General features: G+C 37.8%; 1 protein-coding gene across 1 annotated transcript in view; it reads right to left on the minus strand.

The window, feature by feature from the left end:
• Positions 1-27,689, minus strand: part of MRPL3 (mitochondrial ribosomal protein L3) — a 66,945-nt gene that overhangs the window by 30,566 nt on the left and 8,690 nt on the right. The window contains exons 4-6 of the mRNA XM_036894764.2: positions 25,358-25,456; positions 16,376-16,475; positions 14,297-14,357 (exon numbers count right to left, since the gene is read on the minus strand). Of these exons, the coding sequence (XP_036750659.2) occupies positions 14,297-14,357; positions 16,376-16,475; positions 25,358-25,456 (260 nt within the window). The remainder of the gene's footprint in view (positions 1-14,296; positions 14,358-16,375; positions 16,476-25,357; positions 25,457-27,689) is intronic.

Below are 27,689 nucleotides of genomic sequence, written 5' to 3' on the forward strand. Positions count from 1 at the left end.
TATACTTGTTGAACCAAAAAATTCATCAAAAAACTCAGGGATGCAATTTAAATTTAAGAGACTATTGCCCTTGTTTCTCAGTACATTTTTTCCCACAGTATACTTTACATTCATGGAGTGCAGAGATTGTGTTTTAACCCTATGCCTAACACACAGAGGTTGGAATACTTCTGTTACTGGTTGTAGCTATGTCTTAGGAAGAAAGATGAGTAGTTTCCTTAATTTTTTCCTATAGTTTCCAAATTTGTACAATGGGCATGCCCTTTAAAAAAGTTTAAGATGACATTAAGAAAAGGGGAGGAGGGACTTAAAGGTATGACTGAGGATTATCATCATAATTTAGTGTTTCCCATTGCATTCTATAAATCTTCAGAGGTTACTACTATGTGAATTTCGTTCCCTTGCCATACTATGACAAATACCTAGTGGTCTACCAGCAGACACACAGGGTTTAATACAAATCCATTGTGCTTTCCCCCTCCTTTGTGGGAAACTTCCTTTGACTGCATAATTCTAGGTACACTTGTATATGGGGATAAAACAAATGTTCATGAAGCGAGGAACAATCTCGAGTCCGTCCATATGGAGTCCTCTGAGGACTTCCTCCATTCTCATCTTTGCATCTTGCCCTCCACACTGGCTTCTTTTGCCTTTCCTCTTTCTCCTCCTTGAGGAGTAAATGGCTTCTCCCTCTCTCCTCTCTTCTGCAATCCATCTTTCTCTCTTGTTATTCTCTGGAACTCACTCTGAGGTTAACCTATTAATTCCCAAATCCAAAAGCCTTTTATTAGAATAACTTATTATGGAAGTTTTAAAACATTCAAAAGCAGACAGACCAGCACCAATGACACAATGCATCCACCACCCAGATCAAATAATTACCAACTCAAGGCCTATTGTGTTTCATCTACTCCCAAAATAACAATAATCCAATGGATTATTTTGAAAAAATTCCAGAATCATATTTTCTCCATAAACATTTCCATATGGATCTCTAATGGATAACGATCTTTCTAAAGAATATCACAATACCATTATCACAATCCAAAAAAGTTAGTAAGTAATTCCTCATTCAGTCAGTGTTCAAATCTCTATGGCCTCTTTTAAAATAGAAAAAGTTGTCCTCTGTCCCTCCTTATAACACTCCCCCACCCCCTATCCCCAATCACTGTTTCTACTTTCCTGCTTCCCTAATGCCCTTTGAGAAGTTCCTTTCCTCTTGCTGCTGCACAGAGATGGTCTTAGTCCTTAGAGTACTGCCTGGGATCCTCTCTTCACTATGGTTTACACCAGGGTTGGCAAACTGGCATGCACTGGCCACTTATTATTAGTAAATAGTTTTACTGGAACACAGCCATGCACATTTACTAATTGCCTATGGCTCCTTTAGAACTATAACGGCAATGCTGTGCAGCTGCAACAGAGGTCATGTTGCTCATAAACCTATAATAGTTAATCTTTGGCCCTTTGAGAAGTCTGCTGACCACCAAAGCTATTACTAATAAGCTGAAGTTCCACAAATCTAGCCCTGCTGCAGGCATTCTGCTAGCATCCCATTCCATACAGGTACTGGCCACACCCAGCCCGAAGTACCTGGCCACTCAATTACAATGTTTCAGGAACAGACACTGAAGAGCTCCCTCTCAAACCACCCTCCTTCATGCCCAAGATAACCTTATCACACAAGCTACCCTGTGCTTTAGAAAACAAAACAGCAATAGCAGCAAAAACAAGCAAACCAACTAACCACAATCTTAAATGGTCCCCAGTAACTCCTTTAGCTTGGAGCACATAAGGTCTTTTACAACTGGGTCCAGCCTATGTTTCATACCCTGCCCATCTCAAATCCTAGTCAGAGCAGATCACTCTGTGACTGCCTAAATATGCTGCTCTCTTGCACGGCTCTGCCCACTGCCCTCTCCTCACACCCTTCACACCGTCTCTCTATTGCTGTGAGAAGGACTGAATATGGCATCAGTGTATTGCATCAGCTGCAAAATAATCGATTTGTTCATTAAAAAAGTCAAAATCCACATTGTAAATAGAGGTTTTTCAATCAGAACCATTTCCAAATGAAGCTTCAATTGTCTCTCTTTAGTTGATTTATGCTCTAAAAAGTTTAAGTGCCTTGTACATAACCTCTCAGAAAACCAGTAACTGAGTACTAAATGGAAAAGGGGACTCTTCACTTCCCTAAGAATGCTCCCAGATCAGGCTATATTTTAATATTTAATAAATAAAGTAGAAGGTAAGGGTGGGAAGGTGAAGAAATCACTGGTTTAAAACCCAGCTTCTCTATGGTAAAACATTACATAGGACTACAAGGATGGGACTCCGACGAGTTCCTAGCCAGATCAAGACTGGGCTGCTTCTTTATAAAACTCAGCCACCAAGAACAGATTAGAGTAAAAAGATCTTTACCAGTGAAAAAATGCTACTGCATATAAACACATAATGTCCAAATCAACAATCAAAAGAATTTCCTGTAGGATATCTTAACACTTCTTTGCTGTTTAAAGATTTAAACTACCCAAAAGTTTTTATTTAAAAAAATCCCAGTAAACAAAAAAGGAAAAAAATAAATTCCGTGTACTTAAAGGCCCTGTTAGCCAAATTCCTATGTCCAACATGACCAACTTTTAATTCAAGATGAACTAATATGGCACAAACATGTTAATCTTTAAATATAGTTCTCCATATTTCACAAACTCACCCACATGTTATCTACCTACTTTCACTTCCCCACATTTCAAGAACAAAGCATCTCTAGTACAGATGATCCCTGTAAACTTTGGGAGTCAATTTCTACCCAATTCAGTGCTGCCTGACCCTAGCTGATGAGTGATGTACAGCTCCTGAACCCACAATGTGCCATGGTAGAATTTTCCAGTTGTCCTGTGTTCTATCACATTTAGTTAAAAGCTGGTGTGGAATATCTGTATAGCTGTTACTTGCTAGGATGAGTTTGCGACAGCATGACGAGAAATGCAGGTATTCTGTTTCTGTCCAAAAGCCAGACACCTTGCATCAATGTCAGGAAACATTTTTATCAAAAAGTGACTGTTCAGAGTGCACTGCTCAGAGTTTTCTGACATCACATCTAGCTCATTCAACAGTACAAAGAGACAAATGCCAGAGATTCAAATACTCTTATAAAAGGGAGCACTTCCTGGCTGTCGTAAGTAAACCCAGAAGCCCTCATTTGCCATTTTGAGTTCAGTCTGTCTTTCTCAAAAAAAATATTGGTTTCAAATAACCAATTCTGCAATATCATGAAAGGACATAAGTTTTCTGAAGGTCTTCGGCCATATCATTTTCTTCAATAGATCGAAGACCATATTGCCATGTGTTGTGAATCTATGGTTACGTATCACTTCTTCATTAATATAGATAAAAGCTAGGCCACTTGGAAAACTGAGGAATTATTTTTTGGAAACACATTTTTAGATCAAAAGGAACCTTAGAAACTACTTAGTCCCATAATGTTGAAGTCCCCTTATGTTAAAGACAATAAAATCCATATTTAGAGAAGGTTAAGCTGCCTGCCCAAGTACAAATCCCTGGTAAACAGCAGCATCTGGCCATACTTTAAACCCAGGTCATATCACCTGTTGAGAAAAGGATCAGAGCAAAAATATAAAAACATCCACTAAATCAGAGAGGCTTGAAGCTATTTCAAGGACATCCTTATTACTCTGTAAATTCTAGATGTAATAGGTAGTACATAACCTTAAATTTACCTAGAGTGCATTGTAAAGCTCCTTTACTATACAAAAGACAGTCTAAAGTAGGAAGCCAATAATTTGATGGATTAGAAAATACCACAACTGGATTCCTAATGACAATGATTTTTATTCATTTTAAAAGATTGCCTCCTGAAGGAAACAGATTTTAATTCTGTAACAAATTAAAAAGCAGTAATATCAACAATACTTCTGAGCATTTATGTGTCAGGCCTTGAGTTCTCCATGTATTATCTCATTCAATCTTTAAAACATGGCTATGAGGTAGGTGATATAATTATTCTCATGTTAAACATGAGGCAACAGAGAGGTTAAGGAAGCACTCTAGATCACAGAGCTACTAAAAAGCAGAGCCTACGCTTTTAGCCATTCCCTAGATCGCCTCTGATCAAGCCTTAATTTTGCTGATTTTGAGTTAAAGAAAATGCTTCTTTGCAGAGTTAGTCAGGCAATCAAAGATGCTTACTATAAAAAAATTTTTAAAGCAACAACAACAAATATCATCCTAAAACACCACCCTCCAAACTCTAGCCTTGATCTTGAAACAGACATTTACTTTGATTGACTGAAGAGGGATTTTTAAAAATACATAATTTCCCTCTATAGTTTAACCACTCATTTTAATATTGTTTCACTAATATGCTTAAAATTTTACCACTTTGAATAGCTAGTAAATACAGTAATTTATTAAGATTAAATACAACTGAAAATGTACAGGGCTGGACGCAGTCCATACCTTGACAAAGCTCATACCTTGTTCTTCCCTCCCAGTTCACAGCAAATGCCCTCTGGTCAGAGGAACGAGCAGCAGGGAGGCAGCCTTCTGATGGCATGTGACACCCTTCTCTGAAAAGTGGGCAGGACCGGGCATAGCGCCCAAAGAGGCTTTGCTCTTTTAAGAATCTATGTGGCTTTGTAATCACCCTATGACTTTGATGGGCAACAATAGTTCTGCACACATTTTGACCTTTTAACGTAAGAACCCAACCCAATTGAATCTCAAGAGACTGTGCAAAGGTGGCCTCTCAGTCACCTAGCCAGCCCCTTCCTCCTTCTCATTTTTACTACCAGGGATGACATTGTCAAGGTAAGCACCAATTTTTCTATCTTGAAACCCAAGGTTAATGAGAATTTAAAGGACATTGATGACTTTAAAGTAATAAGATTATGCCTGAAACCACAAGGGTTGTTTTAATTAGCCCAGGCTTGTAGCCAACATGTTTAGATTCTTCTATTAGTCCAGAAAGAAAAAAATCTTTTAAGTAGCAGAACATACTATTTTCTGACTTCATTCTTGGCTTCAAAATGTAAATAAATGAATAAATAATTTCCAGAAAAAAACAGAAGAAAGATCACTTCAGGTATGCCACTACCATGAACTCAAAGCTCAGTAAGACTCCTGGAGGACAGTGACCCCATGGTCACAGTTATGGGTGCATTGCCACCATCTGTGTCCTTCAAGTCCTCTGAGACAGAGATCTAACATTTCTCCCTAAAAAGTGCAGAACACATTTTTACGGTTTCTTATTTATTCTGTTTCATCCTTTTCTGATTTCTTTCCTTAAAAACAAAACCAAAAACTATAAATTATAATCACCACCGCTAGGATTTAACGGAGAACAATGGGCTAGCCATCCTATGTTGAAGACAGAACCAAGAGTCATCTCTCCTCTCACCCACTATTTATACATTACCTGGAGCTGTCTCCTCCTCAAAACAGAAAGAGAAAATGTTAGACCTGCACCACCATCTATAGAAGTTACAATGGAATATAATCACCATTACAGGACAAGGATATAAACTTTAAAAGGGTGCTACGGTAGGGTATGGGAAACACATCATTATACATGCTAGTCTTAAATTTTTATTTAAAATAAATTACATAAAACTGCCATATTTTAAGCAAGATTTATTATCTGAACATACAATGAACCTGTAGAAAATTATTCTGCTAGAATGGTTTTATATATTAGATGTAAAAATCTTTCCCATAAAACCTAAACTGAGTTTGTATTACCAGACCCTTTAGATGAAAAACCTATTTCTATTATAGAAGTAAAAACTATAAGGAAATCTGGTGAATATACATTCACCTCACAGTCCAAAGTGACACTGGTAAATTTACTTACTTATATAGAGAATTATACCCCAGTTCAGTGCAGGTAAGCACAATGTACCTTTCAATGCAAGCAGATTTCCCAATGCAATTATTAGAAGAGGAACATCTAAAAATTTGACAGAAGTCTTCAAGAGAATGCTATTGTTCGTCACCGGTCTCCTTTGAAAAAAGTCTCCAGACAATTTCATTCTTGAAGTAGATAGATTCTATTAATACCATATTTTCTAAAATTAGTATATTTTTATGTAAAAATTTCTTATTTAGTTAGTTACTTCTAAAGTATGTTTAATCACTCAATTAAAATTGAAGTTATGCTTAAAAAAACTCAAAATACTCAAAATATATAGATTTAATACAATTAAACATAATTATTATAACATGAGAAAAATGAAGAATTTCACTTAAAGATTAATTTGAGACTTTTTTTCTAATAGAAAGGAGATGATGAAGCCACTTACTAAGGAGACCAATTTTCAGTTTTACGTTAACCAAAGTGTAAGTAGTAAATAGGCCTACTTTTGCCAACAATGCTATGATGAAACGTGCTTGCGTCAGATGTTTATACACTAGTGTGTGTGTGTGTGTGTGTGTGTGTGTGTGTGTGTGTGTGTGTGTTGGCGAGAGTGAGTTCCTACAGTCTGTGTTTAACAAGCCCTCCTGGACATTCTGAAGCCCACTTAAGCATGAGAACCACTGCTCCTGTAAATTCATGTCCTTCATCATCTGACCTAACTATGTCACTGTACAATTTTTTATAACAGGATTAATAATCAAGAAGATGGAGCCCAGAACTTTCAGTATTTTAATACAGGGGCTGGAAATGGAGTACAAGGTACTGAATCTCTGGCTGTAAGTGAGCCACAGTAAGAGGACTCAGCCTAATTCCAAAAAGCCGATGGTCCCATTTATAGTCAACAAGAACATTTTCACTGGCTGTTAAGGACAAACTCCAAATACAGGGAAGTGTCTAAAAATGAAAAGCAACTGGGAGGAAAGGACAGAAAATATAAAAAGGAAAAAGTATGCAAATGCATGTGTGCATGCACACATGGATGTGTGTGCATCCCCCACACCCACCACAGGGAAGCCAGCGGCAAAGAGAAGAAGCAGAAGCAGCCAGGGCTGCATGCAGCTGGAGCCCCACTGCTGCCCAAGGAATTTAGAAGCACTCCACAAGAGGACAGAGTCCTACACATTTACAAGCACTTTCATGCATCCTGAGGCCTCAATAACATGCCAGTTACAAGACCTATACTTATCAGAAACATTTAGTGAAAGGTCAAATAAAGCCCACTTCATTCTGATCTCAGATAATACCATGTAAAGATATACACACCTGAGCACAGGGCATTTGTGTGGGGTAATTCCACCCCCAATGGCTATGCAGTGAAAGTCAAACAGGACACTCTATGGCAGCAAAGAATAAATATAAAAAGAGAACCTGAAAAGCAGCAAGAGAAAAGCAAACAGTTACATACAAGGGAAACTTCAAAAGGCTATGAGCTGATTGTTCAGCAGAAAATTGGCAGGCCAGAAGGGAGTGTGGCATGATACGAAGTGATGAAAGAAAAGAAAAAAAAAAAATCTACAGCCAAGAATACTCTACCCAGGAAGATTATCACTTAGAATTAGAGGAGAGAGATTTTCTCAGGCAAACAAAAGTTAAAGGAGTTCATCACCACAAAATTGACCTTACAAGAAATGTTAAAGGACTTCTCTACATGGAAAAACACCACATCTAAAAGTAAGAAAATTATGAAAAGAAAAAAATTCCATTGGTAAAAACAAACAGAAAGGTAGATCAATCACCTGAAAAGCAAGTATGAAGTTCAAAAGGCAAAAGTAGTAAAATAAATTATACAAAAAAATTAATCAAGGGATACACAAAGTAAAATGAAAATTATGACATCATATATATAAAACATAGAGGGGGGAACAATTAAAAAAGTAGTGTTTTGGCTTTTATTCAACATAGTACTGGAGGTGCTGGCCATGGCAATCAGACATCACAAATAAATAAAAGGCATCCCAATTGGTAAGGAAGATGTTTAACTGTCACTGTTTACAGATGACATGATATTGCACATATAAAACCCTAAAGAATCCACTTCAAAACTACTAGAACTAAAACTGAATTCAGCCAAGTTGCAGGATACAAAATTAATAAACAGAAATCTGTTGCATCCCTAAATATTAATGATGGATTAGCAGAAAGAGAAATCAGGAAAAAAAGTGCATTTACAATTACATCAAGAAGAATAAAATACCTAGGAATAAACCTAATGAAGGATGTAAAAGACCTATACCCTGAAAACTACAAGACACTCATGAGAGAAATTAAAGAAGACACCAATAAATGAAAAATACATCCTGTGCTTATGGACAGAAAGAACTAATATTGTCAAAATGGCCATCCTGCCTAAAGCAATCTACAGATTCAATGCAATCCCTATCAAAATACCAATAGCATTCTTCAACCAACTACAACAAATAGTTCTAAAATTCATATGGAACCAAAAAGACCCCGAATAGCCAAAGCAATCTTGAGGAGGAAGAACAAAGCGGGGGAATTATGCTCCCTGACTTCAAGCTCTACTACAACGCCACAGTAATCAAGACAATTTGGCACTGGCACAAGAACAGACCCATGGACCAGTGGAATAGACAAGGAGCCCAGATATAAACCCAAGCATATATGGTCAATTAATACACAATAAAGAAATTATGGACAAACAATGGGAAAATGGAAGCCTCTTCAACAACTGGTGTTAGCAAAACTGGACAGCTGTATGCAAGAGAATGAAAGTGGATTATTGTCTAACCCCATACACAAAAGTAAACTCAAAATGGATCAAAGACCTGAATGTAAGTCATGAAACGATAAAACTCTTAGAAGAAAACACAGGCAAAAATCTCTTGAATATAAAAGAGCGATTTTTTCCTGAACACATCTCCTCGAGCAAGGGAAACAAAAGCAAAAGTGAACACATGGAACTACATCAAACTAAAAAGCTTCTGTACAGCAAAGGACACCATCAGGAGAACAGAAAGTCACTCTACAGTATGGGAGAGTATATTCATAAATGACATATCCAACAAGGGACTAACATCCAAAAAATATATAAAGAACGCACAAGCCTCAACACCCAAAAAACAAATAACCTGATTATAAAATGGGAAGAGTATCTGAACAGACACTTCTCCAAAGAAGAAATTCAGACAGCCAACAGGCACATGAAAAGATGCTCCACATCACTAATTATCAGGGAAATGCAAATTAAAACCACAATGAGATATTACCTCACACCAGTTAGGTTGGCCAACATCCAAAAGACAAGGAACAACAAATGCTGGTGAGGATGCAGAGAAAGTGAAACACTCCTACACTGCTGGTGGGAATGTAAATTAGTTCAATGATTGTGGAAAGTAATATGGAGATTCCTCAAAAAACTAAAAATAGAAATGCCATTTGACCCAGGAATTCCACTCCTAGGAATTTACCCTAAGAATGCAGCAGCCCAGTTTGAAAAAGACATATGCATCCCTATGTTTATCACAGCAGTATTTATAATAGCCAAGATATGGAAGAAACCTAAGTGTCCATTAGTAGATGAATGGATAAAGAAGATGTGGTACATATACACAATGGAATACTATTCAGCTATAAGAAGAAAACAAATCCTACCATTTGCAACAACATGGGTGGAGCTAGAGGGTATTATGCTCAGTGAAATAAGCCAGGCAGAAAAAGACAAGTACCAAATGATTTCACTTATTGTGGAGTACAACAACAAAGCAATGTTGAAGGAACACAACAGCAGCAGACTCACAGACTCCATGAAGGGACTAGTGCTTACTAAAAGGAAGGGGTTGGGAGGGTGCATTGGGTGGGAGAGAGAAAGGGATTAAGAGTGGATTAAGGAGCATTATGATTAGCACACGTAAATGTATGGGGGGGCACGCGGAAGCCAGTACAGCATGGAGAAGACAAGTAATGACTCTATAGCATCTTACTACTCTTATGGACAGTAACTGCAATGGGGCGGGTGAGACTTGATAATATGGGTGAATGATGAAACAACAATGTTGCTCATGTGAAACCTTCATAAGATTGTATATCAATGATACCTTAATTTTAAAAAAAAGTAGTGTTTTAGAATGTTCTTGAAGTTAAGCAACCATCAACCTAATACACACTGCTATATGTATAGGATATTATGGCTTATATATATGAACCTCATGGTAACCAAACCAAACTCCTGTAAAGATACACAAAAAATAGAGAGAAAGGAATCCAAGCATAACACTAAAAAAAGCTTTCAAATTGCAAGGGAAGAGAACAAGAGGAGAAAGGAACAGAGAAGTACTACAGAAACTACCAGAAAACAATAAACAAAATGGCAGCAAGTACATACCTATCAATAATCACTTTAAATGTAAATGAACTAAATGCTCCAAACAAAAGACATAGGGTGACTGGATAAAGAAACAAGACTCATTTATATGCTGCCTACAAGAGACTCACTTTTGACCTAAAAGCACATACAAACTGAAAGTAATGGAAGGGAAAACAATATTCCACATAATTGTTAAAAAAAGAAAAAAGTGAGCAGCAATACATATATCAGACAAAATAGACTTCAAGACAAAAAATATAACAAGAGACAAAGAAGGGTATTACATAACGATAAAGGGATCAGTTCATCAAAAGGACATACCAATGATAAATATCTATGAACCCAACATAGGAGCACCTAGATATATGAAGCAAATATTTTCAGACATAAAGGGAGAAACTAACAGTAATATCATAGTAGTAGACTTAAACATTTCACTTAAATCAATGGATAGCTCATCCAGACAGAAAATCAGTAAGGGAACAGTGGTGCTGAATGACTCATTAAGCCAGATGGACCTAACAGATATATACAGAGCATTACATCCCAAACAGAACACTCACTTTTTTCAAATGCACACAGAATGTCCTCCAGGATAGACATATTAGGCCACAAAATAAGTCTCAATAAATTTAAGATTGAATTCATTTAAAGCATCTTTTCTAACCACAAAGTATTAAAGTAGAAAAAAATCGATAACAAGAAAAAAAACTGGAAAAAACACAAGAGAAAGTAAAAAACACATAGAGAAAAATGAAAACAGAAACACAATGGTTCAAAATCTTAGGGATGAAGCAAAAGCAGTTCTAAGAGGGAAGTTTATAGTGATACAGGCCTACCTCAAGAAAGAAAATCTCAAATAAACAACCTAAGGTTACACCTAAAGGATCTAGAAACAGAACAAAGTCTAAAGCTGGTGGAAGGAAGGAAATAATAAAGATTAGAATGGAAATAAAATAGAGACTAAAAAAACAAAAAACAACAAAAAAGATCAATGAAACTAAGAGCTGTTCTTTAAAAAGATAAACAAAACTGATGGTACCTTTAGCTAGAGTCAAGAAAAAAAGAACTCAAATAAAATCAGAAAAGAAAGAGAAGAAATTACAACTGACAATACAGAAATACAAACAATTATAAGAGATTACTCTGAAAAATTATGTGGCAACAAACTCTAGAAGAAATGGATAAATAGAAACATACAATCTTCCAAGAAAAGAAATTGAATTGGTCATCAAAAACCTCTCAACAAACAAATGTACATGACCAGATGGCTTCACAGTTGAAATATACCAAATATTTACAGAAAACTAAATACCTATCTTTCTCCAACTATTCACCAAAAATAAAGGAAAACTTCCAAATTCATTCTAAAAGACCAGCATTACCCCGATACTGAAACTAAAGACACTATAAAAAAAGAAAACTGTATACAGACCAACATCCCTGCTGAACAAACACAAAAATTCTCAACAAAATATTAATAAACTGAATTCAACAAAACATTAAAAGGATTGCTCACTGAAGTGGGATTTATTCCAGGAGTGCAACATTTGTAAATCAATGAATGTGATACACCATATTAATAAAAGGAAGGGTAAAAACATATGATCATGTCAATAGATGCAGAAAAAAACATTTGACAAAATTCAACATCTATTCATGATAAAAACTCTCAACAGAGTGGGTAGAGGGGGAACATACTTCAACATAACAATGGCTCTGTGTGAAAAACCCACAGCTAGAATCACAGTCAATGGTGAAAAGTTGAAAGCTTTTCCTTTCAGATCAGGAGCAAGACGAGGATGTTCATTCTCACTACTCTCATTCAACACAGTATTGGAAGTTCCAGCCACAGCATCAGACAAGAAAAAGAAATAAAAGGCATCCAAACTGGTAGAGAAGAAATAAAACTGTTACTATTTACCAAGGACATGATATTACATATATATCGAAAACCCCAAAGACTCCACCAAGAAACTTATTAGAATAAATGAATTCAGTAAAATTGCAGAACACAAAATCAATATAGAGAAATATGCTGCATTTCTATATACTGAAAACAAACTAGTAGAAGGATAAATTAAGAAAATAATCCCATTTACAGTTACATCAGAAAGAGTAAAATATGTAGGAATAAATTTAACCAAGGAGGTGAAATACCTATAGTCTGAAAACTTTAAGACACTGATGAAAGAAACTGAAGATGACATAAATAAATAGAAAGATTTTCTTCTGCTCATGGATAGGAAGAATGAATATTGTTAAAATGTCCATACTACTTAAAGCAATCTACAGATTCAATGCAATCCCTATCAAAAAAGCAGTGGCATTTTTCATTAAACTAAGACAAATAATCCTGAAATTTGTATGGAACCACAACAGACCCCAAAGAAACAAAGCAATCTTGAGAAAGAAGAACAAAGCTGAATCTATTATGCTCCCTGATCTCAAACTATAGTACAAAGCTACAATAATCAAAACAGTATGGCACTGGCACAAAACAAGACACAAAGATCAATGGAACACAACAGAGAGGCCAGAGGTAAATCACCTTTACTTGGTCAACTAATATATGACAAAGGAGGCAAGAATATACAATGGGGAAAAGACTTCAATAAATGGTGTCGGGAAAATCAGACAGCTACATACAAAACAATGTAACTGGATCATTTTCTTACACCATACATAAAAATAAACTCAAAATGGATTAAAAACCTAAATATAAGACCTGGAACCATAAAACTCCTAAAAGAAATCATAGGCAATGAACTCTTTGACACTGGCCTTAGTAATTTTTTTTCCGGTTATGTCTCTCCCAGGCAAGAGAAACAAAAGCAAAATAAACAAGTGGGACTACATCAAACTAAAAAGCTTCTACCATCAGCAAAATGAAGAGGCAACCTACTGAACAGGAGAATATATTTGTAAATGATATAACTGACAAGGGCTTATTATCCAAAATATGTAAAGAACTCATATGACTCAACACCAAAAAAAACAAATAATCTGATTTAAAAATGGGCAGAGGACATGAATAGACATTTATCCAAAGAAGACATACAGATGGCCAACAAAGTACATGAAAAGGTGATCAACATCACTAATCATTAAGGAAATGCAACTCAAAAACACAGTGAGACATCCCCTCACACCCAACTGGCTAGTATCAACGAGACAAAAATAAAATGTATTGGCAAGATGTGGAGAAAAGGGAACCCTCACACACTACTGATGGGAATTTAAGTAGGTGCAGCCACTATAGAAAGCAGTACGGTGGTTCCTCAAAAACTTAAAAATAGAAATGACATGACTCAGTAATTCACTTACAGGAATTTACCTGAAGAAAACAAAAACACTAATTTGAAAAGATACATGCACTCCTATGTTTACTGCAGCACTATTTACAATAGCCAAGATATGGAAGCAACCTAAGTGCCCATCAGTAGATGAATGGACAATGAAGACACAGTATATATACACAATGGAATATTAGTCATAAAAAAGAATGAAACCTTGCCATTTGCGACAACATGGATGGACCTAGAGAGTATGCTAAGTGAATAAGCCACAGGAAGATAAATGCGTAAGATTTCACTTACATGTGGAACCTAAAAAACAAAACAAATGGACAAACACAGAAACAGACTCATAAATTCAGAGAACAAACTGGTGGTTGTCAGAGGGGCAAGGGTGTGAGGACAAACAAAATAGGTGAAGAGGATCAAGGGGTACAAACTTTCAGTTATAAAATAAATAATAGGGAATATAGTCAATAATACTGCTATTATTTTGTAGATTGACAGCTGGTAATTATACTTGTGAGCATTTTGTGATATATATATAATTGTTGAATCACTATGTGTACACCTGAAGCTAATACAGTGGCAACTATACTTAAAAAAAAATTATTAATGAGAATAATGGTTATCCTTTATTCAGTGTCTTGAAATACTGTATTTCCTTCATTTGCTCTGTTTCCTTTTAATATATGAGGAAAACAAAAGAAAAAGAAAACCTGTTACGTGGACCCTACGTACGTTTTGGCTGTGACATCCACATACTGTCCTGGGCGGAAGTGAGCAGCATAAAGAGGAGTACCTTTATGAAAAGAAAACAAAAAATCTGTATGAAATTTGTCAGCCCAGAGAAAACTTCACTGAACATAAACAACATCCATGAAGCTTTCTAGCTTTCCAAAGTCAAAAATGGTAGGAGATTCTTTTCTGTAATTATATAACTATTAAATCATCAATGAACATGTTTAATTGACTATACACAGGCTGAAGAATGTGCCCCAGTATGAGGCAAATGGTGTGGAGTGAGCCGACAGACCAGGGCTGATGGACTTGGGCTGCCAGAGGCCAACGTGGTGCTAGCTGGAATGGGCAATTCCCATAACAAGATAGTGTTGCTGCTCGCAAATACACAAATTTGATGATTCTTGGTTGTTTCAGTGAACAACAATATACAAAATGAAGGTATATTTCCTAATTCATATAAGGAAAATAAAAACAAGAGAATGACTCTGAAAAAGGGCTGGATCAAACCTTTCTTTTACTCACTAGAAGTAAGTTACTAAAAATAGCACTTTAATTGCTTGAACATAGGACCTTTGTACACTGTGTCATGACTGGTGGATATGATTATCCATATAAAGCCCACACATAGCAGATTTTTGGTGGACTGGTCATTGTTCCAATAAAATATAGTTATTCTACCATGTGCCAAGGTATTTGGAATAGCAAAAAACTCATTATAGATACCACTAGTTTTATTTACTAACATTTCCAAAGCTAGTTGTATATAAATAAAATCTTACTTTTAAATGCACAGGCAACATGTTATTTAAGGGGCATTTTTAAGTGAAACCCCTTCACAATATTTTGTTTATATAAAATTAGAATTAACACTCATGAAAACTATTTAATTTGGCAATTAAGCACAGAACATTTATAAGGCTGTAATAATATGCACAGTTAGAAATATAAGACATAGCCCCTGGCCTCAAGAATTTATTATTGGGTAAAGGATGAACATTATCATTGTCAAATATGAGACTTGTTATTTGAAGAAAAAAGCCAGAACCAATCTAGTACAGAATATAATTGAAAACTAATACTTTGTTTGTTTATTCAAAAGTGGGCATCATATATTGTAGGATTTCAGAGGGTAGTATAGTTTAAGGTAGTACCTAACCTGGATTTGTATGGGCCAAAAAAAACCTCGAATTAAGAAAAAAATAAGGTAATTGTGACCAAATTTCTATGAAGATGAACAACCTAAACTGCTGATATTTGACCGTTTTTCACCCACAAAAACAATAATTGCACATGGTTTGAGCTATAGAAATTAATATGGACTTAATTTTTACACTTGTTTAGTTTCATTTACTTTCAAAAAATACTTTTAATTGTAGCTTTTATCAAGACTGACCCTCTGCATTTCAATTAATAAGGCCCATTGCAGTTGTATTTTACTTCAAGAAATTCAGTTCAGATATTAAATACAAAATCTTAAAACCTCCTTCTACTGTCTACTTGTTAGAACTCAAGTTCAAGAGACCAGGGAGCTTTTCTAAAGTTCAAAAACACCAAAGTGCTGTTAACTGTATGAACTGATATACTCATACTGCCAGATCTTTTTCACATTCCATGGATTAGCTAAAATACTGCGGAATTTTAAATCAGAATCTTTACATTTGAGGTGCTGTGGTTGGTCACTTTCCTATTTCAGGGTATATTATCTCAAATTCTTCTATCTCAGAGACTAGCTATTCTTCACTTACTAAAATGTCAGCCTACAAATACTGAACTTCACATTTTAAAAGTCAGTGTATTTACTTGGAAGGGCTTTTCAAATGTGGAGCTCTCTGTGTATTAAAAACAAAAGTGTTCCTCCCTCTTACATGGAAAACAAAGAGTTCTCCTACAGTTCTTTCCATTTAAAAAACAAAAAGACTTGTTTTTCCCTAGTGATTAAATCAGATACAGCTTTATATTTAAAAATAAATGTTTGGGACTTTGTATTGTGGATTCAACTTTACTGAGAGGGCTGACATTAAACAAATCACGTATTTGGGTATTTTTACTTCCCTCCTCTCCCTGGTCTCAGGTTACCTGGCTTAATTACAGCATTATCCGTTACACGAAAGATTTTAACTTTCTGTTTTGGCGGCAGTCCAAGTTCTTGGTAAAATTCCAACACAGATGTAGATTTCTAGAGGAAAAATAGCACATAAAGCAACCCATTAAATACCAAAGGTGGGGTATAATGTGCAGAGATCTAAACCAAGCTATTAACTCAGGAACAAATCAAAGGGCACTCCATACCCTTAATGAACAAAGAGTACCCTATTCTGAGTATTTAAGGGCAGTGAGATTTTTACTTATATTCCATTACACTGAGGATCCCACCAAGCAGAATAGTGTAGTGCATACATAGGACATGGGGAAAGACCTTGGTTCTATAGGAAAATAAACAGAGTTGTGCTCATATCTGAAATTTGATTGTGGATTCTAAGTATCAAGAACCCAAATCCTGGAAAATTCAACTGTTTACTTTACAACTGCTGTCAAGCAGCTGGAAGAAACCATTATAGCTCACACTGAAATGTATGACTACACTTCAAAGTGAGTCCCACATGTGGCCTGGCCACCTTACATTTCTCTGGCCTCCTCACACTTTGCAAGGCAAGTAGGTCACATCACCTAAAACTCCCAGCACTGTTCCCTCCTCTCCAACCCCGAGCGGACATTGTGTCTAGTTTACTGAAAGAACAGAAGCATCAGGAGGCACTTCTCCATGCTCTTATCACCAAACCAGTCAAACTCCTGCACTGTCATTCTCTCACCCCTCCACACTGCACGAAATACATAGGAGTCTTCAGAAAATGCCAATGCCCAGGGCCTTTTGCTTGGAGGCTACAACCTGTCCTTAGGTGGCAGGCAGGTGTGTTTATAAAGCACTCCATATACTTCTGACATGGACAGGGTAGGAATTACAATGGCCGATGAACTGTCTCTACTCTATTAAAAGGCTGTATACTGATTGCCCTCCCTTCTCCCCTGGTCACTGGCTTTACTCCTGAAATTATCCCCACCATCATCTTGAGTCAACAATTTCACCTTAATACAGGGACTTACAACATGAGTATACAAGATGTCACAATAACTCAAACACTAAATGTGAACCTTTCCTGATCATATAGTCTCCTTTAGCTAACCTATTTCTCCTTACAACAATGCCCCTGAAAATGCTTGTTAAATTGACACACTTCCCATTATCTCAAACCCACCTCAACAGGTGCTTTCAGACCCTAACATTCAATGGAGAAAGTCCTCTCGTCCAGGTCACCAGAGACTTTCATGTGGTCAAATACACTGGTCAATACCCACTTCATTGGCTTTACTGTCAATGTTTGGCACAGGTGACCACTCTCTCCATGAAAGCCTTTCACTTAGCTTCCAGGCCCTGATCTCTTGATTCTTTCACATGCTAATGAACCCACACTTCTAACTTTGATCTCAAATTCTACTTTGAACTACAAATTCGTATGTCCAAGAGCCAACTCATTACCTTACGTTGATGTCACACAGCAACTCGAGTTTAACATGCCTAAGACTGAACTCAACTTCCCATTCAGAAGCTTGCACTCCTCTAGTCTTCCAAGTCTCAATAAATGGTAACTCCACATTTCTGTTGCTTGGATCAATGATCTGTGGTTTCACCTATGACTCTTTTCTCATATCCCATGTCCCATCCATCAGCAATTCCTGTACACTCTATTTAAAAATACAACTCACATCAACCATTTCTCACCCCCACCCCAAACCACCATCTTTTGCCTGGTTATTTCAATAGGCTCCTAACTGGTCTCCAAACTTCCACACTCCCAACCCATGTTCTGCCCAACATTCACAGGTTAGCATTATCCTTTTAAAACTCAAGCTGTATCATGTGTCTGCAATGGCTTCCATTTCATGCAGAATCAAGTCCTAAGTCTTTACTGTACAAGAGTCCATACAGTCTGAATCATCTACTACTCACCTGACTCACCCAGTTTCAGGAACCAAGCATTCCTTATTAGTCCAAGAATACATTAAACAATGGCCTCAGGTCCTTGGCACATATGTTCCTAGAATGCTTTTCTGCCAGACCTTTGCAGGACTTGTTCCCTCACTTTATCCAGGCCTCCATCCAAATATCATCTTACCCTTCCTGATCACTCCTTTTTACCTTTTATACTCCTGATTACCTTTCCTGATTCAAACAGCCCCACCTTTGTTGTCTGCAATCCCCTCGGCCTACTTCACTAGTCTTCAAAGCACTTCTCTCCATCTGTCATGATACAAATTTTTAACTTACATGCAACAGATTACCTGTTTTATCCCCAATCCCACCAAAATGTAGGCTTCTTGAGAGCAGAGACTTTAGTTGCTGACATTTCACCAGCTCCTTAAGAGGTCTGCAGTCTGCTTTTTCCTCCACCCCTGCCTTTTTTTTCTGCAACTGTAAATATCCCCAAATAGAAAATATCTTTAACTAAAAGACTTTGTGGACTTCTCATTTCCTTACAATGTCCTGGATCTTTTTTTCTTTAATTCTTAAGATCCCTGATAAAGATGCTATGAGACTTGCCAAAAAGTTGTCCCACTTTGTATTTTCTGGTGTGATGAATGCCTCTTGCATGAGAATATAGCCAACACAGGAATGTCTATCTCCCTGCAGTTCCTCTCCCTCAGTTTCCCCTCTAATCATGAATAAAGCACCTGTGGTCCCCCACTGAGTCACAGTACCATATGTGTATCTGTTGATGCTGTAATCTCCCTCTCACCCCACACCTCCAGAGTGCATGAAAAAATCTGTTAAATAGTCCTAGTTCCAGTGATACTTCCTATCCAGATCCCTCCGTGCCACAGCAGACTGCTCCTTTGTCAATGCCACCTCTAGACCTTGCATGCATCTCAACTATGTCCACCCAATCTTGCACTTACCTGCCCACATGTCAGTCTGTGGGGCTGGAAGCACCTGGATGGTAGGGACTGCTTTGTTCACCTGTGGCCATAGCTTTAGAGCTAAGCACAGTGGCAGGTCAGACCCTGCAGAAGGGGGCTGCGTCTCCTCACATGAACAAGGAGGAGACACAGACGGAGAGCATATGTCTATATGGATGTAAAACCCTGGTCTGTCTTTCCAGGTCACCCCACTTCCCACTCTTACTGCTGCTGCATTAGCTCCTGACACACAACATTACTGTGTTTGTGGCCTCTCTTCAAGTAGGTATTTAAAAATTGAAAGTCTAAAATAAACATCACCACTTATTCTGAGGGTGAAAAAATTGCAAAATCCAACTAGACTATTATGAAACAAAACCAACAGTAATTTCTAATGGAAAAAGAACAGCAGCAATTGAAAAACCCTAACCAACTCAATACGAGATTGATAAGAATAACAAAGCATCAGCACCCCTCAATCCAGCGTGTAGGTGCACAGCCAGACTGTCTTGCAGAATACAGTATCTGAAAACACAGCAAACTTTCATTACTTGCTAACTTCATTTAAGCTGCAGACTTGCAAGCTGTTAGCGCCCCTTTGTAACCTACCAAGCAGGTTGCCTTTAGCCGACATGAGAGCACTGGCCTGTAAACACATCACTCTAATTTTTGGATCAACCCACATCCCTACATCCCTAGGAATCTCCCTGGGGCTCTCCAGTGGGACTGTGAAACAATACTAAGCCACTGTGGTTCAGATGTGCACGAAAGATGGTTTCGTACCTCACAGAGTTCCCTTAGAAAGCTATACTTTCCTCCCGAAGAGTGATCACATAACCCATTCCAGTCATTCTCCATGGGTTTCCTTTCCCACAGGCTGAAATCTAAAATGAATATTCAATACCACTCTGACCAAGGCTGCTGCTTTTCGTCTTCAATCATATTCACTTCTCAAGAAAAGCAAACATAGAAATTTTAATTTAAAAATGTGGCTTCCTGAAATTATTCTCCTGACCTACCAGATTCAGATTTATTAAATTTTAGAACAGACTTCAATTTTATCTTTGACATTCACATATTCCACCTGGTGATTTAAAAAGCACATTATTTCATTAATATCAGTTTTTAAGCCTCCTGACATAAAAAATCTTATACTTTTTCAGCACCACAAAATAGACAAGATGAACATCTTGACCTAAGTAACTGTAGACTGAAACATAAAAAGAACAAAGGTAATACATCTTGATTATCTTCTAATTTCACCAAAATTGAGTAATTTTTTCAAATCAAAATACCAAAAAAAACATAAAAATATTTCATATAATTAGGTATCAGTCATGAGGAAAACCAAATGCTCAAGTTGAGTCGAAACCAGCAGCAGTAACAGAGGTGTTTTTGCTCTTGGCTTCCAAATAAATGATTTCAAAAGGCAATTTAAAAGACTGACAGCAGAGTCATACTTGGATAATCCCATCTATGAGATTGCTTCCCCCCCAACTTCAAAGTTCTCTGCAATTATCCTTCTCACAATGAAAAGGCTTCTCTGCTCCTAAGATGAACTGATTTAATCAACTCTAAAGGCCACTTAACTTTTATTCAAAAACACTATGTACCACATCAGTTTTTATTGATAAGGTACAAAATTAGCAAAAGCAAAGAAATTCTTTGGAGTCTAATAAATTCTCTACAGATTAAAAAAACTAACAGCTCTAGCCCTATTATAAATAAAACTGGCTTATTTTTAGAGTGCTTATTTTTTATTTTATATTCATAGGTCTTTTATTTTAACCCTTTATAATCAATCTACTTTCAGTTTCCCTGAGGTTTACAATATGCAAAAGGAATAATGTATGCCTTTAGTTTAGAAAATGTTCTTCCTTTCTGAACCAAAATACTTTACTTTTCCCTCCACCACAGCCTTTAAAAAAATTTTTAAAGCTTCATTTGAATTTTAAATCAATTTTAAAACTTCATTTTCATATCCTACTCTGAAGAAAGGTCATTCAAAGGTAGGGCTTTTTCTTAATACTGTAATACATGTCTCTGGCGCTAGAAAATTTTTATCTTGAAGAAGAGCCTTTGTAGCACTTTCTATACTAGAGAAGCAAATAGTTTTAGGAGTTTCTGTGAGTGAGGTAAGCGGACTAAAATCCTCCACAATGTAAGAATACAGCACCCAAATCATCCTGCTGTGCTGTATGCATGCTGAAGAAAATTAAGTTTACAGTACACAGGTCACAGTGTCAAGTATGCGGTGCACATCATTTCTGTAATATTTTAAGGATTAGTATTATGCTAATACAGTTTTATCTATAAGACACCTTCATTACTAAGTAAAAGAGAGTAAACAGAGCCACTAAGTACATTTGTGAAGGAACTTCTGTTTTTTCTTGAGAACCAATGTGATATTTAGAACTGGAAGAGAATTCAGAGGCTATGAAGTCCAATTCCCTCCCTTCTTTTATGGGTAAAAAAATGGATGTTCAAAAAGGTGCAGTGAAGGGAAAAATGGCAGAAACAGGATTAGAAATCAGCTCTTCTGACCCCATGCCACTCATTTTCCAACCGTCCTGCAGTTCTGAGGAAGTACTGTTCACAGCTCTGTGGGAGCAGAACAGATTGTCCCACTGCAAGGCTGGATTTACCAATATCAAGGCCTGAAAGTCATGAGTTTACAAAACTGGTGATGAAAATAAACATGATGGTGCTAGACGTAACAAAGACAGATGTGCAATTAATTTGAAAACATGGCATTTATCAAATCAAACAATTATTCTCATGAAGGCTGGAACATATTTATACATAAAAAAAAATCAAACATTGGAAAAGACATTTGAAACTTTTGACATTTAAAAAGTTTTCATAAATAGCTCATTCTACTTTTAATTACTATGTAATTATTTGAACCAAGACATTATTAGTTAACAGACTGTCAAGAATTAATAGGACTATAATATATAAATATGTATATAATACACATAATATAAATATGTAATACATATATATAATAGTCCTATTAATTATTGACAGGTTACATACACACATATAAAATAACAAATGGACAATACTACCATAATATACAATAATAGCTAACTTCTCTAATACTATGAGACAAGCTTAAATGGCCTATAGTCCTGTTAAACTATAGGACTCTGATGGTTTCCACCACTGCCAATTCACTGATCAGTATACCCTACTGTTTAAAAGACAACTCCATCTGAATTTTCTGTGAACACCTCGAACACATCTTTCCTTACAACTTCTCTTTGCTTGTCCCTACTCCAGGTTACAGCATCAGCACAGAACCAGTCTTAGTTAGAAAATGCTCTCTGCCTATGTCCACTCACACACTCACAGTCACTCAGCCTTTTACAAACCCCTACGCCTTCCCAGTCTGTGGAGGGCTGGAAGTGAGATCACTTCTGGAAATGAGATCACTGGAAGTGAGAACACCATATCCAGAAGTGAGATCACCAAATCCAGAAATGAGAACACCAGATGTGAGATCAGCCCAGAAGTGATATCACTGTGGGCAGCTCATGGATGTGAGCCTGTGTATATAAGCTGTGAAGTGAAATAAAACGGCATCACTTGTCCGCCACCAGTGGACTTCCTGACGCCAACTTTGATCTCTGTCTTTCTTGCTGTCCCTGTTTTTTTTTTTAAGGTATCATTCATATACACTCTTATGAAGGTTTCACAAGAAAAACAATGTGTTATTACATTTACCCTTATTATTGAGTACCCCCCAATATCCCATCGCAGTCACTGCCCATCAGTGTAGTTAGAAGCCAGAGACCCTACTTGTCTTCTCTGTGCTACACTGTCTTCCCCGTGCCTCCCCCACACACCATGTGAACTAATCAAAATACCCATCAATCCCCTTCTCCCTCTCTCCCCACCCACCCTCCTCCACCCCTCCCCTTTGGTTGTCCCTGTGTTTTTCTTGCATCTCCTCTCAGGTTCAGCTGGTGTGCAGAGCTGGTCTCAGCACCAGTCCACCCAGTGTAATGCCTGACTCAAACACCTTGTGGTTTACACAAACCTCATAAACATCCACCCTGCACCTGGATTCTTCTCACTTCATTGACCAAGATAACGACTGACCACATTACTGCCCTGGTTCAAGAATCAGAAAGCCCCTGGGAGTCTGCAGGATGAGGTCTGAACTCCTGAGCACTCTCTCCTGACAGGGATACCTTCCGCGGCCTTGTCACTTTCCCCTGCTGGCCCCACACTTGCACACTAAGATCCAGACACAACACTTTACTTCCCAAGCACACAGACTTCCATGGACCTGCAGAAGCTACCTGAAACAAGTCGTTTTACACTCTACGTTGCAGGATCTGCCCCTCTATAAAATGGGAATAAGACTACTTACTTGAGGTTAGCAGAATTAAATGAGCTTTTTCAGATATGCCTGGCATGTACAGGTGTCCCTCTGGTATGCTTCTCTCTGATCTCCTCCCTGTGGAACCTCCTACGATCTCCCCAGGCAGAGCTTGCTGTCCCCCATCTGTACTTGCTGCACTATAGCAATGGACTGGGATGTCTGATTTACTTGTCCATCTGCTCCACTAGCCTGCAAGATTCCAGAGGGTGGCCATCAGGCACACTTAAGAAAGTAAGGCTCTAGAGTCTGATTCTCTCTGTCTTTAGCCTCAGAGGCTGAAAAGGTTACATAGGATAATAAATGTAAAAGGCTTAATGCTATGTGCCCAGCATGTAGTAAGTCCTCAATAAAAGCTAACTATGACAAGGAAGTAGGAGGCATACAGTAAACACTTGCTAGTTTTGCCAGTTGCATCACACGGATTGTATCCTAACTGCCATCCATGTTCACTTCATAAACAATTTATGGTAGAAGAAATGTTTACCTTAGAGATAACCAGTATGTTTCAGCAAACCCAAAGATGTTTCATTATCCACCAGGGAAAACCATCCCCATTTCCAGAAAGGCATTCTCTTTTGCTTTTAGTCATCCAGTAGAGGTTGTAGAATTTTTTTTTTTTTTTACAGAAAGAACATTATGTTTACTAGGCTCCCCCCTTCACCAAGTCCCCCCCACATAGCCCTTCAGTCACTGTCCATCTGTGTAGTAAGATGCTGTAAAATCACTACTTGTCTTCTCTGTGTTGCACAGCCCTCCCCGTGCCCCCCACGCACTATACATGCTAATCATAAGGCCCCCTTTCTTTTTCCCCGCCCTTATCCCTCCCTTCCCACCCATCCTCCCCCATCCCTTTCCCTTTGGTAACTGTTAGTTCATTCTTGGGTTCTGTGATTCTGCTGCTGTTTTGTTCCTTCAGTTTTTCTTTGTTCTTATACTCCACATATGAGTGAAATCATTTGGTACTTGTCCTTCTCTGCCTGGCTTATTTCACTGAGCATAATACCCTCTAGCTCCATCCATGTTGTAGCGAATGGTAGGATCTGTTTTTTTCTTATGGCCGAGTAATATTCCATTGTGTATATGTACCACATCTTCTTTATCCATTCATCTACTGATGGACATTTAGGTTGCTTCCGAGAGGATGTAGAATTTTTAACTGCACAGATTTTTCTAATTTAAACTACAAATTTAGCATTCCATTTGTATTCTACTGGGACAAATGCTTTTTTAAAGAAAAAACCTGATGTAGATTCCTATACAGAACCTCTCCAAAGTACTGAAAGCTCCTTCTAGTATAGACAAAATTAATCCTCATATGTTGTTGGTGTCAAGTGGTGAGACAATTTAGAAAAAAGTGAAATTAAACAAAAAAATAACAAAATAACCAAAGAGGTACCATCTATTGTGTGTCTGTTATACACCAGGCACATACGAAAAATTTCACTTAATCCGGATAACAAAACTCTTGTAATTTATTTCCATTCTACAGAGGGGCAAATACTGCAGCTTAGAGGATAAAATTACTTGTTCCAGATAGTGAGGGGAGGTACTAGGACAGACTCAAAGTCTCTCAGACTCCTGGGCGCTGTACACGACTGCCTACCCCAAATCCACAAATACAAGTTTGTAGCTATGGAATATCCTCAAAACTTAAGGGATTCAGATGTGAAACTAATGAAATGTATGTTCCAGGAATGAAAATACATCCTTACATAGAAACGCGACACAGTTTTTCCTCCTACGGTCAGAGCTGCCACTTTTCCATTGTAGTTTTCCTTCGGAGTGTATTTTAGGACATGACAATCTTGTACCTTGAAAACAAACAAACACAAAAATACTAAGAATGTGCCAACATACATTTTACCATTACATACTAGCCACACAGAGGCCAGAGGACAGGGAGGAATTCCCTAAAGTCACTTATCTCATCATCACTTAAACACCAATCACAATCCTAAAGTACATAAATAACCTTTACAAAATGTCAAACACAGACAGAGCATGCAGACGACACATAACAGAAAAGTGAACAGAACATACACAACAAAATGAGCATTTATGAAGAAAATAATGACTACAAGTATCCCCTGCCCATGTCAAGAAGTAGAATCCTCAAAACCTCTGTTGTTTACCAGTACCCAAACCTTGGGGTCCCTGGAGCAGTGGTTCTCTAACAGTGGTCCCCTCACCAGCATCACCTGGGAACCTGGTGAAAATGCAGGTTCTTAGGCCACAGTTGCACCCCAGTGAATCAGAATCTCCTTCATTCATAAGCCCTCTGAGTGATTTTGCATCTCACTCAGGTTTGAGAAGCACAGCCTTAGAAATAACTACTCTTGACATGTATAGTAATTATTTGCTTACTTTTCCTTATATTACCAGCTTTGAAACTATTGCTTAACAACATAGTTTAGTGTTTTCTGCTTTAAACTATATAGCAGTCTCTCCCGTTATCCATAGGGATATGTCACAGGACCCTGAGGGGACCCTAAAATCACGGATAGCAACGAACCCTACAAGTACTATGTTTTTTCCAATACATGCCCTGATAAAATTTAATTTATAAATTAGGCACAGCAAAAGATTAACAGTAACTAGTAATAAAACACAGCTCTTATAACAATATACTGCAATGAAAGTTATGTGAATGTAGTCTTTTACTGCACTGCCCTCACCCTTCTTCTTGTGATGACGTGAGGTGATAAAATGCCTACGTGATGAGATGAAGTGAGGTACATGACACAGGCACTGTGATGTAGTCTTAGGCTGTTAAAGACCTTCTGATGATACATCAGAAGGAGACTCTTATGTTTCCAGACTGGTTGACTGTGGGTAACTGAAACCATAGAAAGTGAACTGCGGTTAAGGGGAACTACTGTAAATGGAACTGGATTGTATGTACTCTTCAATGTCTTATTTCTCTCGCAATTATATATGTAAGCTTCATCCATATTGTTTTGTGTGTAACTCTATTCTATTCATTTCCATTCTATCTAACATCCCATTATGTGACTACACCATGATATATTTACTCATTCTGCCAGACAGACATTAGGGTTTTTTCTAGTTTGGAGTATGTATTAAGAGTAATACTGCTATGAACACCATTGTAGAGGCATCCTGGTGCATACCTATTAAGTTTTCTAGAAATATTCAGAAGTGAAAACTACTAGACTACAAGGTTCACCTATCCCAACTTCACCACATAATGCTAAACTGTACTCCAAAGTGGTTTTACCAGTTTATGATCCTACTAATTCCCAAAGTTCATTAGACTTCTAGAAAATATAATCCTTGATCATTCAAGAGTCATTAAAATTTACTAAGAGGCATTTGGACGATTCAAGATGGCAGTGTGAGAGGTGAGACAGAGAATTCCTCCCAAAACCACAAATAGTTTGAAAATGTAGTTAAATGATACAACTAACCCTAAAACAGCAACAAGAAAGAAGGCTGAACGAGACTGCATACAGACCTCATGAAACAGGGTATCATATGAAAGCCTTAATCAGGCGGGACCCAAACCCTTCCCCCACGCCAGTTCATGTGCAGGAGGAAGAGAAATGGGGCAGGGGGAGGGGGTGGAAGCCTAGAACTGCTGCACCCAGCCTTGGAGGTCTGCTTTGAGAGCAGAAACCTACACTGTGTGGTGCTCTGGATGTTGGGGAGCTCAGACAGGTGGAGTGCTTGAGATACAGATTCTAGCCTTTGTGGAGGAGGGGATCCACACCCAGCCGCCCTGGGACAAGGGAAAGGCAGGCGGTCTGAGAGGCTTCCTAACAGCGAGAGGGCTGCTGAAGGAGCGGAGTTGCACGGAGTTTGCTGCACAGGGGAGAGGAGAGCTGGACAAGGTTGTTTGGGCACACTCTGCCCAGCTGGTTTAAAACTTGAGGTGCCCTGGCTGCCACTCAGCTCCAAGGACCCCCACTGTGACATGCAGCCTGCTGCGCCTTCCTCCTAGCCTGCCAAGACCGGTCCACAAACCGGCAGTCACTGCGTTGGCGTCAGGCCAGCCAGAGGGAGGCCCACCTACAACAGCTAGAG

The sequence above is a fragment of the Manis pentadactyla genome, chromosome 14, assembly GCF_030020395.1.
Source record: "Manis pentadactyla isolate mManPen7 chromosome 14, mManPen7.hap1, whole genome shotgun sequence".
NCBI lineage: Eukaryota > Metazoa > Chordata > Mammalia > Pholidota > Manidae > Manis > Manis pentadactyla.